Source organism: Rattus norvegicus, chromosome 8 (genome assembly GCF_036323735.1).
Source record: "Rattus norvegicus strain BN/NHsdMcwi chromosome 8, GRCr8, whole genome shotgun sequence".
Taxonomy (NCBI): domain Eukaryota; kingdom Metazoa; phylum Chordata; class Mammalia; order Rodentia; family Muridae; genus Rattus; species Rattus norvegicus.
Window position 1 is genome coordinate 106,795,859 of NC_086026.1, and position 17,230 is coordinate 106,813,088.

Sequence of the window (17,230 nt, forward strand, 5' to 3'; positions counted from 1 at the left end):
TGCCCTTGTCGTTGGCGGTGTTGAAGGATATCAAGGAAGAGCTCCGCTGGTATATCTGCTGGTTGCCGAAGCTGTGGGTGCTGAATGTGACCTTCCTGGCGATCATCATTTCCGAGTGGACAGGATACTGGGAAGGGAGTGAGTCCCCTGAAGAGCAAGTCTTTTTGGGTCCTGTGGGAAAAAGCTCGTGGATGGCACTGGAGAGTTCTGCAAAGTCCAAGGGAATACAGTGTAGGGAGTGAAGCCGCAGCTGAGGGTCAGGCCTGAAGGTATTCTGGATGCCCTCCTCAATCTGGTCCACCAGGATCTTGGCAGACTGCAGGAACGCCACCTGGCCTGTTTCCTTCAGGGCTTCCTTGGAATAGGCAATCAGACCATCCATTTCGTTCACTTTCATGGTTGTGATGTATACATATTTCTCAATTTCTTTCTGCCTGGACACTTCTAGGTTCTCGATCTGTTCCATGATGATCTTCTCTTTCTCTTGAAGGATGGCTCGCAGTTTGAGGAATCCATTCCGGACCTCCTTCCGCTTTGCTTCCTTGTCAGCTTTGAAGCTACTCTTCAGAATGTTGAATTCCATCAGGTCATTGTCAATCTCATATCGGACTGAAACATAACCACGTTGGTACCGTGAATACTTTCATCTCCACAGATATCAAAGCCATATCAAAGTGGAGCAAGTCTCTGTGGACTCAGAGGAAATGAATGGAGAGAGAGAGAGAGAGAGAGAGAGAGAGAGAGAGAGAGAGAGAGAGGAGACACCTGGAGCTGAGCTCACACAGGCTAGAACAGGCTTTTGAAATAAATTCCCCTCTATTCTTCTTCCATGTGCCCCTGGCATATGTAACTTTTCCCTGAACTATGTCTCTCTTGTAGCAGAGAAACAAATAAATTTCTGATGTCTACTAAATGGTGCTTTACCAATCAAGCTTGATCTAGTGTTCTTTCAGTCACTGATGATAGACCACTCCTTATAGACATGGACTATAAGTAGTAATAATTCCACTCCACCCCCAGCCCAGTATTTTTATAAGAAAGTCTTGTTTGCCATTGCTTGACACTTGTGTTGGAGAGTCAGGGTGTGGGACTTACTGGCTGCCTTTTGCTGACCACCTTATTTAAGCACAGTTGTCTTGTGCCCGGATGGGATAAGCACACATCTCATCTGTGCTATATGGTTATTGAGACTGGCATGGTATGTTCCTAAGGTATCCTGGCTAGGATCATCTGAAAGGAAAGAATCTTTAGAGAGAAAATGACTCCATAAGATTGGCTTGTAGGCAAGTGTGAAGGCATCTTTTTGATTGGTGATTGATGTGGGAAGTCCCTAGCTCTCTCCACCAGCTTGGGCAGGTGGTCCTGGGGGCTATAAAATAGCAGGCTGAGCTAGCCATGAATGGGCAAGCCATGAGCAGCATTTTCCCCATGACTTCTGTCAGTTTATGCTTCCAGGTTTCTGTCCTACATTCTGGTCATTATTTCCTTCAATGATAGACTATGATGCTGAAGTGCAAAATAAAATGAACCCTTTCCTCCCCAAGTGGTTTTTGGTCATGGTATTTTTATCACAGCAATAGAAAACTAAAGACAAAGGCTTATATGAAGTGGTCCTGTATAGGCGGAGCCATTCCCTAAATGGATTTCTAGGTCTACCTCCGGACAGCGACATGTCTGACCTGGTTAAGACACATTTCGATATTATGAACCTTTTACTGAACTTTACGAATATTATTGTTCTTCACTCCAATATAAAAAGTTGTGTTTGTTTTTATATAAGTTATATTATACAACCAATATAGACAACCATGACAGAAGGATAAAAGCAGCTGGCCAGAATAATGCTGGCTATTCTGGAGTTTTCCTGTTACTGTTTCCTGTCCATTAGAAGCTCTTTAAATTTGTTGCCTACAACTTTGACAGAAAGTTTGTGGAAGATAACTTCAACTGAGATAATTCTCAGCATTAGATTAATTATTTCCCCTGAAACAGGGAGGTGGAGTTAAAATTAACTGTCATGTTCAGAAAAAAGAACCACTACCAACAACAAAAACAACAAACACCCTACCTAAAAACAGAACTTCAGGATGTGACTAGAGAAAACTTATTTTTCCCCTTTGGAAAACGGGGCTAAAGTTCAGTAAAATTGTAAACACATTGTACGATTTTTATGTGCTCATTATATATACTCCAAGTTTTTTTTCCAGAGGTGAGCGAATGTTTTATAAGAAAACCCATTTATTCTTCACAACAATCCATTGAGGAAGCTACCACTATCCTTCCCATTTTATAGATGAAAATACTGAGTCACAGAGACACTGACTGGCCAGTGACAGCTGTCAGGGATATCCATGACAGTAGCTGGCCATCTCGGCTCTCCCAGTGTCTATATTTCTCCACCAGGTTGAACAAGCCCCCCTAACAGGTTGCCCACACCATCATCTGGTCTTTTTCACAGCTGGGAGTTACTATGAGGGGGAGCAAGAAACAGACCAGGACCTGCTTTGAACTTGGCGATGGCGCTGAAGAGGGCTGCAGACCTCTCGGAGCAGGCGTCTATGAGGCTGACCGTGTCATGGCCATTGTGGAAAGCGATCTTGCAGAAGGCGCAGAGTAGCTGGTTGTCGCTGCGACAGTACTCGTTGATGCGGCTGGATGGATGGTGGATGCAAATCTTCTCATCCTGATCCTCGGCGCTGGTGTCCACGAAGACGTGATCCTGCATGGCCACATCCGAGTGGAAGGCCTTGAGACAGTCATTGCACAGGTTGAGGCGACAGGTAACACAACGCTTGTAGGCAATGCGCCGGGTGCGGCACACTTGGCAGAGGATGGGTCCCGAGGACCGGTCGAAGCGCCACTTGAGGTAGCCATGCTGCTGCATGTAGCGTTTGGTGAGGCGCCCGCGCAGGTAGTTTTCTGGCAGGTGCATCTGGTGGCTGTAGGGCATGCAGTGCGAGCGGTTACACATGGGGCAGATGAGGATGAAGAAATTCTCAGTGACCTCAGCGTGTTTTTGCAGTTGCCTCAGGCACTTCTCGCACAGGCTGTGGTTGCAGGGCAGCATGAAGGAGTGCAGGCGCAGCCGGTTGCACATGGGGCAGGTGAGGTGGTTCACCAGGTGGCTGCTGGCAGGCATGGTCTTGGGCTCATCAAGCTGAGTGTCGCTGCTCCCCACGCGGAGGGCGGTCTTTGAGCTGAAATAAAAAGCAAGCCCAGGCTTCAGGAACACACACAGAAGTTCTGGAAGGACCTGTCCAGAGAGGTGGCTCATAGAAAAGGTAATAAATGGTTCCTGCATGTTACCTGTCTTGGCTTGCCTCTACTCTCTTAGTAAATGAACTCTGGTAAGGCATTGGTACCTGCTGCTGGTATCCATGCCATAGAATTTTAAAAGATCATGAAGACTGAATTTAATGCCTGCACTGACTGAGGAGCTCTCTTTGGATCCAGCCAGAGCCCTGTAGTGCCTTCCTACTAATTTTAATTTTGAGAGGGAGAAAGACAGTAGAGAGGAATGGCATGGTTAGCTGGGCTTGGATGTTCCCATGCATACCAGCAACACCACAGAACGTCAGATAAGACCCCAGTAGCTATGATGTATCAGGGCAGAAGTAATACTGCCTCAGGATGCTGGACCAGAATATCGTCCAAGCCACATAAATGGCCTCCCATGACCCTTCTCTGGGGGAATGAGAGTGATTGTGTCTGTTCTTTTTCTTTCTGGTAGCAGATTCAGGCTCGGCGTGTTCTAGGTGCTTTCTAGACAGGAGTCAGAGAACCGACGGATTGACTCCATTCTCACGGACACAAGCCCCAGTTTGTCAGGTACCTCACACTGGCATGGAGTGGGGCATGTTCCCACTTGTTGCACATAAGTCAATAAATCCAATCTTACTCAATCACAGACACCCTTCTGGTGCCTGTGCCTGTGCCTGGAAGCCTGTGACATCACCATTCATGTTGTATGTGGGATGGGCCAGAGGAAGGTAGTACATGGGTTAAGACAGAAAGAGACAATTTCTGAGCTGAACCTAGAACCCATGGCTTGACTTCCAGATCAATAGCAATACGAAGGGTCTGTCTCGGGGAAACTTATATATGATGGGGCACGGCACATTTAGAGTTAGTTGTCCATTTAGAGGGAGTCTTAATCTCTTTTGTGTTCTGTTTCTCCAGCTGTAAATCAAAGGTTGCAGCACTTCCTTCATGGGGGCTTACGAAGTGTAAATGAAACAATCTAAATGAAGCAATCCATCATCAGTGTATGTATGGTGTCTGTAATCACTCTCTTGTGCTATTCACCAGCTAATGTCCACAAGAGAGGAGGAGACCACAAGAGAAGAGAACAGTAGTCAAGCCTGTGAAAGCCCACGCATTCTTGTACTGTTGTGAGTTAAGGGTCTTTATTTGGCTGAGGTCGGCTTCAGGGATTCAATTGAAAGAACCACAGACGATGAGACTATATGCTTGTGTAATTCAAGTGCATGTTATGGGAGGCTGCAGTCAGAGTAAAGGCAGTTTAGGAAATAAGTGACTCAGCGGTGGGGATGGAGATGCAAGCCAATGCACAGTCTGAGGCTCTTCCTATGGTCTCTCTGATCATAGTAAGGTCTTGACGTTGGGCTGTGTTCTCTTCTGACCTTGCCTTCCTGCTTTCTCTTTCTTTTTGTTTCCTTCTCGGCCAAGGAATCCCTGCCTTAGAGTATTTATAGTCAAAGGTGCTTCCTAAGAGTATTGCCCTAGGGTAGCCCTGAGATAACAGTTTCCCTATATATCCGTAGGCATCCAGAGAGTTGGCTTATCCCTCAGGACTTGGATGCTGAGATCCAGACTTACAGCCTCACTGTTTTCGGCTGTATTTCTTTTCTGTGTCCCAGCCTCTTGCTTGGTCCCTGCAGTCTCACCTGGAGTCACAAGTCAGTAATAATACAGTAGCTGGATGGGCTTCTCTGATCAAAAAAAAAAAAAAAGGTAAGACTTGGGATCACTCTGGAGGGAGTGTAAGAGATCAGAAAGAGGGAATGAAGGAGAAACGAGATACTGTGTGAAGATTGGGCATGGCTGAGAGAACTCTGCGAATGGCCCGAGGAACTGGCTTAGTTGTGAGAAAGGGGCTGAGGAAAGGAATGAAGCCAGGAAGTCTAGGTTAGACCAGAGTGAGTGAAGGCTAAGTTAGACCAGAGTGAGGAAGAAACGAGGCTTCTGAGCAGGATTGGGAGGGAAGGGGTTCGAAGACCAGGAGACGGGTTTGGAGGTAGGCACCAGCACGTTAGAGTAGCTGACTCCCTGGCACTGAAGTTCAAGAAGGGCATCTGCCTGCCCCCAGATTTTCATGTAAAAGCAGCCACCAAGTCTTGCAGCTTTGCCTTCCTGCCCTGGTGCCTCTGCTCCCTTGCACAGCCCATTCCCCGCTCAAGTCTTGCCCCATTCTTGAATCTGCCTTCCAAGCCTCCAGGTCCCAGTTCTCCCAGTTAGAATCACCTGATAGGGGTAGAGTTCTTACAGTTCTGAAGCCCACGTTGTACCCCAAGATCAGTGAAAAATAGAATGTTGAGATATGGAGAGCAAACGTGAGCGTTTATTTTTTTATTTTTATTTTTTATTTATTTATTTATTTTTTGTGAGCGTTTATTTTTAAAGATCCCCAGGGGATTTCAATACATTTCTGAATTTGGGAGCCGCTGACACCTCAGACTCTAAAGCACTGTCTGTGATCTTCCCTCTCATCTGAATCTCCCTCACCCCTGATGTCCCTGGAATGTGGCATAAAAAGAGCAGCATGTGGGGTAGCCACTCTCCCTAGTGACTGCGAACCTCACAGTCATGACTTTGGAGGGGAAAGAAAGGGTAGCTGTCAGCTCAGGGCACTTCTGTAGGTTACTACGGTCAGTCAAAAGCGGCTCCTAGAGTTCCGATACATCAGGTAAATGCTGCAGTTCCCAGGAAGGGGATGAAGAACAGTTTGTATTTTTGGATCATCAAACAGGTTACAGAGCACATATCATGATCTCCATTTTGTAATGACTATTTTTTTAAAAAAAATTTAATACCATTGGCCTAGCTCTGGATTCAAGCCATGCTGCATGGTCCTGGGCAACTTAATATCTCCCAGCTAAGTATTTTCCTGGTTCCAGTAGGCACAAGGTGAAGAGAGGAATGGATGCATGGACAGTGGTTTGCGAAGTTTGCAAGGTGAGAGCCTTTGGGGTCAAAGGGTTCATGCAGGGTACATTCACATAACTAATGGAGCTTGGCTGTTTAACTGCTCCAAAATTATCAATGATTTTTTTTTCCACGTAGAGTGCTCTCTAAGAAGCCCTGGCCTGCTCTGGAGTACCCACAGCTGGTACACACTTCCCAGTTATTTTGGGGCCAACGTAGTCACACAATGGATGGCCAGCACTGACTCAGTACTTACGAGGTGCGGATGCTTCGAAGGCGACCCTTTCTAAATGTGACGGTGACATTGCGGCAGCAGCGGCTCTCATAGTAGTAGCACTTCAGATTGGTGCTGGCTGTGCAGCAGCACTTACAGTTGGGGTCATTGGCCCAGGAGCAGCAGCACCAATGGCAATTGGGGTTCTCCGCGCAGGTGCAGTGGCAGAACTGGCAGTTCCGTTCATCCTTGTAGGGGCAGGGGAAGCAGGTGCAGTTCCGCTCCGAGGTGAAGATGAACTTGCAGCATAAACAGGAGAACAGCCGGGGGCAGCATCTCTGCCAGGTGCAGCATGGAGAACAGACACACATAGCTGTGTCCATGGCTCTTAGATCCCTGGTACAAGGCCTCTGGAGTCTTGACAGCGTCCACTACCGGATTCCTGAGATCACTTCTCTCCCTTCGGGACTCTTGCCCACTCTGGTGAGGCTGGCAGTTTGGGAGTTGTGGCAGGAAGCTGGCCAGGTTATGAGGCCTTCACAGGTGATGTTCCTCCTTCTGAGCCGGATTACCTATTTCAGCCTGTGGACACTGCTTATGTCATAATCCCTGTCTCCCACCATGTCTTAACATGCTCAGTAGTAGGTAAGAGGAGGGCACCCAGGGGTGGCGGCTGGTATGTGAATGCATACTGTGTGTTTCTCATGAGACTAATGCCACAGGAGTGGTGGCACCATGGAGCTCTTGGAGGCGTTGGCTGCCATTTGTCCTATTTCAAGGGTTCACATGGATCTTAGATGCCATCCTTCCTCTGTTGGTACCTTTCTCGCTATTTGGGTAAGTTGACTTCAGGGATTTTTTTTTTTTTTTTTTTTTTGTCTGTGGTGACTGAAAGACAGGGGTATGACTAATGAGAAATACAGATCAACACAATACTGCTCTTCTATTAGCAGAACTCCGACCAGTAAAGCACATTGTTTACAAATAATGGCACCGTCACAGTTAAAGAGACATCACTATTCAGAAAAGGGACTAAAGGGACAGAGACCCAGGTTCACTCATGCCCTTTCAGAGGTCATGTGCATGAGGCTTTGTGCTTAAGTCACCCACAGGTTTTGGACCCAGGCTTCGTTTCCTTCTCTGTACCCTTGCCCCACCCCACCCCACCCTGCCCCACCTTTACCCCTGCCCTACTCCTACCCCACCCCTATCCTACCCCACCCTACCCCATCCCATCCCATCCCACCCCACCCACCCCTACCCCACCCACCCCCACCATATTCATTTATCAAGAGGCATAGAATCATGCCTCTGCCAGTGTGCACTCAGGAGCCCTAGCTATCAGGGGGAGTCTTGATTTCCTCTTCATGCAACTTGCAAAGATTAAAGGAGCAGAGGTTTCACGGCCGTGCCATCCTAGCCCAGAAACACTGTCTCATTATGCTTCCAAAAAACAGCAGAAGTGAGAGCTGAATTTGGCTTCAGGAGTTTAGTGAATAATTTATTACCTCTTCCCATGATTATCACCCTTGTAGTAGGAAAGAACATTCACCGAAGTGCTAACTGGGCCAGCCTCGCATGGAGTTTAGATCTCTACAGTTGAAAATTCTGGATCCTAGGGTGTGCACTTTATTTTTGGTAGACATTACTAAATTACCACTGCAAAGCATACTCCAGATCACACCAATGCCAGGAAGAGGTGTATGATACCTCCTCTTGAGATGCCCAAACTCAGTTTTATCAATAAGCCTCCTTACCCTTGGGAACACAAAGATCTGAGTTCTATTCACAGGCCATTTTAACGTTGGTCTATATAAGGCATCCTTTCCCTTCTGTTCTTAAAAACATTAGCGAGGTGTAATTCACTTACAATTAGAGTGATCCGGTCAATGCCTTTTTGGCCTATTCATTAAATTGAGCAAGTATTCCCATTATCTAATTCCAAAACATCTGTCACCCAAAAGACATCCATTAGAAGTCATTTTCTCCTCTATTCCCCCAGCCCTCATTAAATAATCTTTCTGATTTATGCGTTCTACATATGGAATAATACGCAGTCTTTTGGGGTCTTGTTTAATTTAGCATGTTTCCAGGGTTCATGTTGTACCAAATATGAGATTTCATTGTTTATATGTGCATGTGTGCATACGTGTGCATATACACACATGCAGAGATGTGGAGATGTGCTTGCCTGCATGTGCACATATATGGGTGTTAGAGATTGCCCCTAGCTACAGAAGCCAATCTTTTTGCAGAGATTCATAACTGGTCAAAGTGTTAAGAATATGTGACTTTGAGTGGTTAACCACAAATGGGCCATCCATGTTAACTTCTCCTAACTCAAGGATCAGGACCAATGAAGAAGAGTAGACAGAGGAAGGGAAGAGCAGGATGGTGAGGAAGAGAGCCATGATATGCTATCTCTGGCACAAGAAGGCCATTGTACACAAGAATGAATAAGAGTTGTGCTTATCTGCATGTATCTCCAGCATTGTGGGGGGGGGGAGGACTGGTTCTAAGGTCCCACCTCCAGCTGAGGAGCTGTGGCAGTTTTGGCTGCCTAGTACGGTCCTATTTTCTTGGGGTACAGCATGTGCCCATGCCCTAGTGAATAGTCCTACACCCACTATGTTTGTGAACAACACCAATTGGACTTAATTGGTGATTAATTAAAAATAGAAAGGGATATGTAGATGAAAGGGAGAAACCAGGAGGAGTCCTGGTGTCAGTTGGAGGGAGGTAGCGGGGGTGGATATGATCAAAATCCATTGTGTTGATATGCTATGAAACTTTTAAAAGACATATAAAAGATTAGAGAGTCCCATGTGATCTGATCAATTATAGAGACTATCAAACGAAGGGGAGCTCCCTAATTATTTTTATGTGACGAAAATGAATTCATTAAACCTAATCTGACAAAACATGAAGTTGAGAAAAGGCAAACCAGAGCCCATCTAATGTAATGGAAGCTTTTAATAAAGAATTAAGCAGATTGCAGGAGCATGTTTAAGAAGTTGTCCAACTCAGCAGATGCTGGCGAGGATGCGGAGAAAGAGGAACACTCCTCCATTGTTGGTGGGATTGCAGACTGGTGCAACCATTCTGGAAATCAGTCTGGAGGTTCCTCAGAAAATTGGACATTGAACTGCCTGAGGATCCAGCTATACCTCTCTTGGGTATATACCCAAAAGATGCCCCAACATATAAAAAAGACACGTGCTCCACTATGTTCATCGCAGCCTTATTTATAATAGCCAGAAGCTGGAAAGAACCCAGATGTCCTTCAACAGAGGAATGGATACAGAAAATGTGGTACATCTACACAATGGAATATTACTCAGCTATCAAAAACAACAGCTTTATGAAATTCGTAGGCAAATGGTTGGAACTGGAAAATATCATCCTGAGTGAGCTAACCCAATCACAGAAAGACATACATGGTATGCACTCACTGATAAGTGGCTATTAGCCCAAATGCTTGAATTACCCTAGATGCCTAGAACAAATGAAACTCAAGACGGATGATCAAAATGTGAATGCTTCACTCCTTCTTTAAAAGGGGAACAAGAATACCCTTGGCAGGGAATAGAGAGGCAAAGATTAAAACAGAGACTGAAGGAACTCCCATTCAGAGCCTGCCCCACATGTGGCCCATACATATACAGCCACCCAATTAGACAAGATGGATGAAGCAAAGAAGTGCAGACCGACAGGAGCCGGATGTAGATCTCTCCTGAGAGACACAGCCAGAATACAGCAAATACAGAGGCGAATGCCAGCAGCAAACCACTGAACTGAGAATAGGACCCCCGTTGAAGGAATCAGAGAAAGAACTGGAAGAGCTTGAAGGGGCTCGAGACCCCATATGTACAACAATGCCAAGCAACCAGAGCTTCCAGGGACTAAGCCACTACCTAAAGACTATACAAGGACTGACCCTGGACTCTGACCTCATAGGTAGCAATGAATATCCTAGTAAGAGCACCAGTGGAAGGGGAAGCCCTGGGTCCTGCTAAGACTGAACCCCCAGTGAACTAGACTGTTGGGGGGAGGGCGGCAATGGGGGGAGGGTTGGGAGGGGAACACCCACAAGGAAGGGGAGGGGGGAGGGGGATGTTTGCCCGGAAACCAAAGAATTATTATTAAGTATTAAATAAATAAAAAAAATAAGATACTCTTAACTTTCCAAAGTAAAAAAAAAAAGAAGTTGTCCAACTTACCTGTTGCTATTTTTTTTCTAACAAAATCTTCTCTCTCACCACTGTTTGAGTCATCTGTATGTGTGCAGAAGTGGCATTTGGCCTACTAGGAGTATTCATGTTAAAAATACCAAACACTATGGGGATTCATATATAGTTACTTCGTTAAGTCTTGGTAGATGGCCCAGGCTAACATAGAACTCACGGCAATCCCCTTGCTTCAGCTTTCCAGTGAGCAGGATTACAAACATATACCACCTTACCTGATTAGTAGTTGACTTCCTTTTCCCCCCTTTTATTGGATTTTTAAATTTATATTTCAAATGTTATCCCATTTTCTGGTTTCTCCTCCAGAAGCCCACTATCTCCCCCTGCTTCTATGAGGGTGCTCCCCCACCCACCTACCACTCCCTCCCACCTTCCTGACCTGACATTCCCTCATACTGGGGCATCTAGACTTGAGGACCCAGGGCCGCTCCTCTCATTGATGCCAGACGAGGCCATCCTCTGCTACATATGCGGATGGAGCCATAGGTCCATCCCTGTGTACTCTTGGGATGGTGATTTAGTCCCTGGGAGCTCTTGGGGGCTGGGGGGAAGTCTGTTTGGTTGATACTGTTGTTCTTCTTATGGGGTTGTAATACTCTTCAGTTACTTCAGTCCTTTCTCTAACTCCTCCATTAGGAATCCTGTTCTCAGTCCAATGGTTGGCTATGAGCATCCACCTCTGTATTTGTCAGGCACTGGCAGAGCCTCTCAGGAGACAGCAAGTCTTAGCATCTGCAATATTGTCTGGATTTGGTGGCTGTATATGGGATGAATCCCCAGGTGGGTCAGTCTCTGAATGGCCTTTCCTTCAGTTTCTGCTCCAAACATTGTCTCCATATTTCCTACTGTGAGTATTTTTGTTCCCCCTTCTAAGAAGGACTAAAGCATCCACACTTTGGTCTTCCTTCTTCTTGAGTTTCATGTGGTCTGTGAATTGTATCTTGGGTAACCTGAGCTTTTGGGCTAATATCCACTTAACAGTGAGTGCAGCCCATGTGTGTTCTTTTGTGACTGAGTTCCCTCACTTAGGATGATAATTTCTAGTTCTGTCAATTTGCCTAAGAATTTCATGAAGTCATTGTTTGTAACAGCTGAGTAACACTCCATTGTGTAGATGTACCACATTTTCTGTATTTATTCCTCTGTTGAAGGACATCTGGGTTCTTTCCAGCTTCTGGCTGTTATAAATAAGGCTGCTATGAACATAGTGAAGCATGTGTCCTTGTTATATGTTGGAGCATCTTTTGGGTATATGCCCAGGAGTAATATAGCTGGACCCTCAGGTAGAACTATATCCATTTTTTTGAGGAACCTCCAGATTGATTTCCAGAGTGGTTGTACCCACCTGCAATCCCACCAATAATGGAGGAGTGTTCCTATTTCTCCACATCCTCACCAGCATCTGCTGTCAACTGAGTTTCTTTTATCTTAGCCAGAGAGTTGACTTCTTAATATATCAGTCGCAAAGCCAGCACAGTGTTTGAAAACACCAGGGGTGTGCCTGGTGCCTGCAGTGGGTGTCGGATCCCTTAGAATTGAAATTATGGATGGTTGTGAGCCACTACGTGGGTGCTGGGAATTGAACTCAGGTCCTTTGTAAGAATAAGGGCTCTTTTTTGTTTTTCCTTTTTATTCATACATTCACTTTACATCCTGACTGTTGGATTGATGCTCCCTTTCTTCAGATCCCCCTCACAGAGTTTTTCCTTCCATTCCTCTTCTTCTCTGGGGTCGGAGGGCCTTCTTGGGTATCCTCTGACCCTGTAACATCAAGTCCCTGCAGGGCTAGTGCGTCCTCTCCCACTGAGCCAGTCAAGGCAGGTCAGTTAGGAGAACAGGCTCCATAGGCAGATAGTAGATTTAGGGACAGCCTTTGCTCCAGTTGTTGGGGAATCCTTATGAAGACTGAACTGCACATCTGCTACAAGTGTGCAAAAGGGAGGGTTGCTAGGTCCATCCTGTGATGATCTTCGTTTGGTGGTTTAGTCTCTGAGCCATCTCCCCAGGATCCTCCTCCTTTTTAACTCATTACCCACCCTCCCTCTTCCTTCTCTCCTATCATCCTATCTTCTAGTAATCCTGGTCCCACATTCAGACTGACTTTTTTATCATTCATATTTGAGGGAGACTACGAAGCAGTGACTTTTCCATATCTAGACTATTTCACGTGACATAATAGTCCTCTGTTCCATTAATTATGCTGCAAGTGATAGAATACAGTTCTTTTAATGGTTGAATCATATTATAGTATGCACGTATATGCCACATTTGTATATCCTATTGATGGACACTTTGGTTGATTTTTGTTTAAAAATAAACATAGGATATGCTTTCTTTGATATACCTAGACCAGTGGTTCTGAACCTGTGGATCATGATCCCCTTGGGGGTTGCACGTCAACTATCCTGCATATCAGATATTTACATTACAATTCATAACAGTAGCAAAATTACAATTATGAAGTAGCAACAAAACACTTTTATATGGTTGGGGGTCACCACAGCATGAGGAACTATATTAAAGGGCTGCAGCATTAAGAAGCTTGAGAACCCCCTGGGTTCGGTCCCCAGCTCCGAAAAAAAAAAGAACCAAAAAAAAAAAAAAAGAAGCTTGAGAACCCCCAACATAAGGAGGCAAGCTATACCCTAGGAGAAGCAAGAAACTAATCGTCTTGGCAACAAAACAAAGAGAAGAAAAGCACACAAACATAACCTCACATCCAAATATGAATATAACAGGAAGCAATAATCACTATTCCTTAATATCTCTCAACATCAATGGCCTCAACTCCCCAATAAAAAGACATAGATTAACAAACTGGATACGCAATGAGGACCCTGCATTCTGCTGCCTACAGGAAACACACCTCAGAGACAAAGACAGACATTACCTCAGAGTGAAAGGCTGGAAAACAACTTTCCAAGCAAATGGTCAGAAGAAGCAAGCTGGAGTAGCCATTCTAATATCAAATAAAATCAATTTTCAATTAAAAGTCATCAAAAAAGATAAGGAAGGACACTTCATATTCATCAAAGGAAAAATCCACCAAGATGAACTCTCAATCCTCATCTTCGGTTGGTTTATATACAAGTGTGCAATTTCTAGGCTTGAAAGTAAAATGATGCTATCTGGTGCTGGATAGAGAAGCCTTATTTTTTATTATGGCAGCTTGCTATTTTTGTAACATGGTGATTTGGTTGAACACAATAAAGTACAGTAGTAACTGAAAAAAAAAAGACATAAAGACAACAGTCCAGATAGTCTCATATACATAGATGGTTTTCACAAACGTCAGAAATCCACAAAGTATGAGATTTAAAGTTATTTATCTTTTTTTGAGACATATCTGCTCCTAACTGTTCCCCTTTGGTGGATTTAACGAAGAATGTGAACATCTCTACCTTCAGGTGAGGAAATAATTTGTGGCTAGGCAGCCACTTGACAAAACTGCCTGTTTCATCTGCAGACTATACTGTCCAGAAAAGGACAAATTATGCAGAATATTTGACTGATAAACTCTGCCAAGACAGGGTGATTAGCCCTTCAAAATCTCCATTTCAAGATTCTGTCAGTTGATTTTGGGCCCGAAGACTGAAGACTTGCACTCACATGTTCCTAACAGGCGACTGCACTAGTGGAGATTTGTCTCTACAACCTCTCAGTTCTGGAAGCCATGTTAGGCTTCCTTTGTGTATAGATATTTGGTCGTTCTCAGATTTCTGATGGGGTTGAAGACTGATTCTAGTTTCATAGCCTATCAGGCTGTTTAACTCTGAAAATACATATTTTATTGGATAGTTATCAGATAGTGTACAACCTAGCAAGATATAATATAGATTTTAGGCCTTTCTTAAATAATGGATAATAATGGAATGGATAACTAAATATTCTGTATAACTGATGTAGTGTTGGACTGGGTGTTAGATATATTTTATGCTTTTAATTACAAAATGATAATAGTTGTGCTCAGCTTAAAAAAAAAGAAAAGAGAAGAAAAGAAAAGAAAAGAAAAGAAGCCACGCTATGGATCAGCAGCGGCAGTATTGTGTATTTATCTCTTATGGGTGCAGCAAACCATTTGGGAACAGTTTATGGAGCAGAAATTCCAAATTAACCCTTCACTCACTGTGTCATGATATAGAACCATGGCGGTCTCGCTGTCCCGCCGTGTTGTAAACTTCGATTCTTTTAATTGGATTCTTTAGGTTGTTTGTGCATTAAGGACGCATTAGGTAAAGGGAGTAAAGAGTGTGAAGGTGTCTTTAAAAAAAAAAAAGAAATGATGGAATTTTCCCGATATTTTTCAGCATCTAATGATATAATCATGTGACTTTTTTCAGTTTTTATATACTGAATTATATCAATGGATTTCCACATATTGAATCATCCCTTCATGTCTTGAATGAAATCTACTGGACTAAGACGGATGATGTATTGATGTGTTTCTGCATTCAGCTTGTGATTATTTTACTTTTTTTAAAATAAATGATCCTAAGAGAAAAAAAAAGAATATTGAACATTTCTTTAAATATTCCTCGGACATTTGAGTTTCCTTTACTGAAAATTTTCAGTTTAGATCTGTACCCTATTTTTAAATTCTATTACTTGTTTTGTTGATAATTAGGGTTTAATATAATTCTTCAAATATTGCGAATATTAACCCTCTTTCAGATATGGAGTTAAGGAAAATCTTTTCCTATTTTGTAGACTGCTGCTTCATCAGTGACCATATCCATTGTCATACTGAGGATTCTCAGTTTCACAAGGTCTTATGAGTGTCGATTTTAGCATCTATGTAAACAGTATTGTTTTCAGAAGGTCTTTTCATGCTCTAATGAGTTCAAGGTTATTCCCCACTTTTTCTTCAATCACGGTCAGTGTATCTGTTTTCTGGTTAAGGTGTTTGATTCAATTGGTGTTGATTTTTGTGCAGGGTGATAAGTATGGAACTATTTGCATTTTTCTATAAGCAAACATCCAGAAACAGGCTCTCTCTCTCTCTCTCTCTCTCTCTCTCTCTCTCTCTCTCTCTCTCTCTCTCTCTCTCTCCCTCCCTTCCTCCCTTCCTCCCTCCCTCCCTCCCCCCTCTCTCCATTGTGTATTTTTGGCCTCTTTATACAATAAAATAAAAAAAATCAAAAAAAAAAAGAGAGAAGCTTGAGAACCACTGATCTAGAAGAAAAATCACGAGTCCTGTAATGGCTTTATTTTCAGGTTTTGTTTTTAAGAACCTCCATGTTACTCACCTAGTGACCTTTATTTAACTCTCCTACCAATTGTGGCTAAATTTTATTTTCTCCGTGTTCTTCCTAACAATTTGTCAGCTTTTATTATTCTAGGTAACAGCCGTTTTAATGGAGGTGAGAGATAGCTCATTATGTTTTTTATATTATTTATGTTTCCCTGATAGCTAATGATAGTGAATATTTTCATACATTTATTGGCCATTTGAATTTCTTCTCTTAGTATGTGTGCATGCGCCTGGTAATACCCTTTGTCCATTTTAAATTGGATTTTCTGTCTTTGCCACTGAGTTGTTTGTTTTCCTTATGTATCCTGGGTATTGATCTTTTGTTATTTGAATGCTTTGCAAAAAAAAATAATAAATTACCAACTCATGGCTTTCCCCTACAATCTTGATCATTCTCCTCATTGTGTAGAATCTTCGTACTTTGATTTAATCCTCTTTGCATATTTTTGCATCAGTTTCTCATGCTCTGGAAGCCTTAGGCAATACAAAGCCTAAAACCCCTACAAAGATGGTCTTACCTCCTATCTTGAGGCACTCCCCACAAGATTTCTTTGTGTTTCACACTTTTTATTTCTGTATTTGAACCTATTGAGCATGGTTTCTTTTTGTGAGGTGAGGCAGAGGCCAAGCTTCAGTCTTTCACATTTGAATATCCAGCTTCCCATCTGGAATAGCACAAAAACCAAAAGGAAATATGAATCATCATGGACAGAGACAGATCAGGTAAAACCAAACACCCACAATGTCTGACTGAACTGCTAGAAGAGTGAGACTCTCCTCTAATGGTCCAAACTGAATCCTGATATACACAATTCAGTGAAAAGAGCAATGCACAGATGATATATAATACACCACCACTCATTTCAGGAAAAACCTTGATTCTCTGATTTATATTTTGTATGATATGTAAAGATAAACTAAGTTAGATTTATGAGGGTGCAGAAGCAAAGTGGAAGGAACTATACATCTTAGTTTATAAAAATGATTTTAAAGCCATCATCTAAATATATTTTTATATAATTATAAGCCACGGTGAGCTACAAGAAACACATTGAAACAAATAAATTTAACTATAAGTTAAGTTCTGAATAGGAGGACTTTTATCCTTTAGCGTGCAACCAACACAAAAATGGTTGGCTGTACGTCAAACAACAGTGTGAATGAGAATGTATGCTGCTATTAATAAAGAAAGGACACACAAACAGGTGATGGATGAAATCAAGAAAACCTAGATGTCTTAGTCAGGGTTTCTATTCCTGCACAAAGCAGCATGACCAAGAAGCAAGTTGGGGAGGAAAGGGTTTATTCAGCTTACACTTCCACATTGCTGTTCATCACCTGAAGGGAATCAGG

General features: G+C 43.3%; 1 protein-coding gene across 1 annotated transcript in view; it reads right to left on the reverse strand.

Moving 5' to 3' along the window:
* Trim42 (tripartite motif-containing 42) overlaps positions 1-6,906 on the reverse strand; it is a 20,918-nt gene extending 14,012 nt beyond the window's left edge. The window contains exons 1-3 of the mRNA NM_001013955.1: positions 6,422-6,906; positions 2,500-3,197; positions 1-609 (exon numbers count right to left, since the gene is read on the reverse strand). The exon at positions 1-609 is cut by the window's left edge and continues 212 nt beyond it. Of these exons, the coding sequence (NP_001013977.1) occupies positions 1-609; positions 2,500-3,197; positions 6,422-6,762 (1,648 nt within the window). The 5' untranslated portion in view covers positions 6,763-6,906. The remainder of the gene's footprint in view (positions 610-2,499; positions 3,198-6,421) is intronic.
* Positions 6,907-17,230: the final 10,324 nt, after the last annotated feature.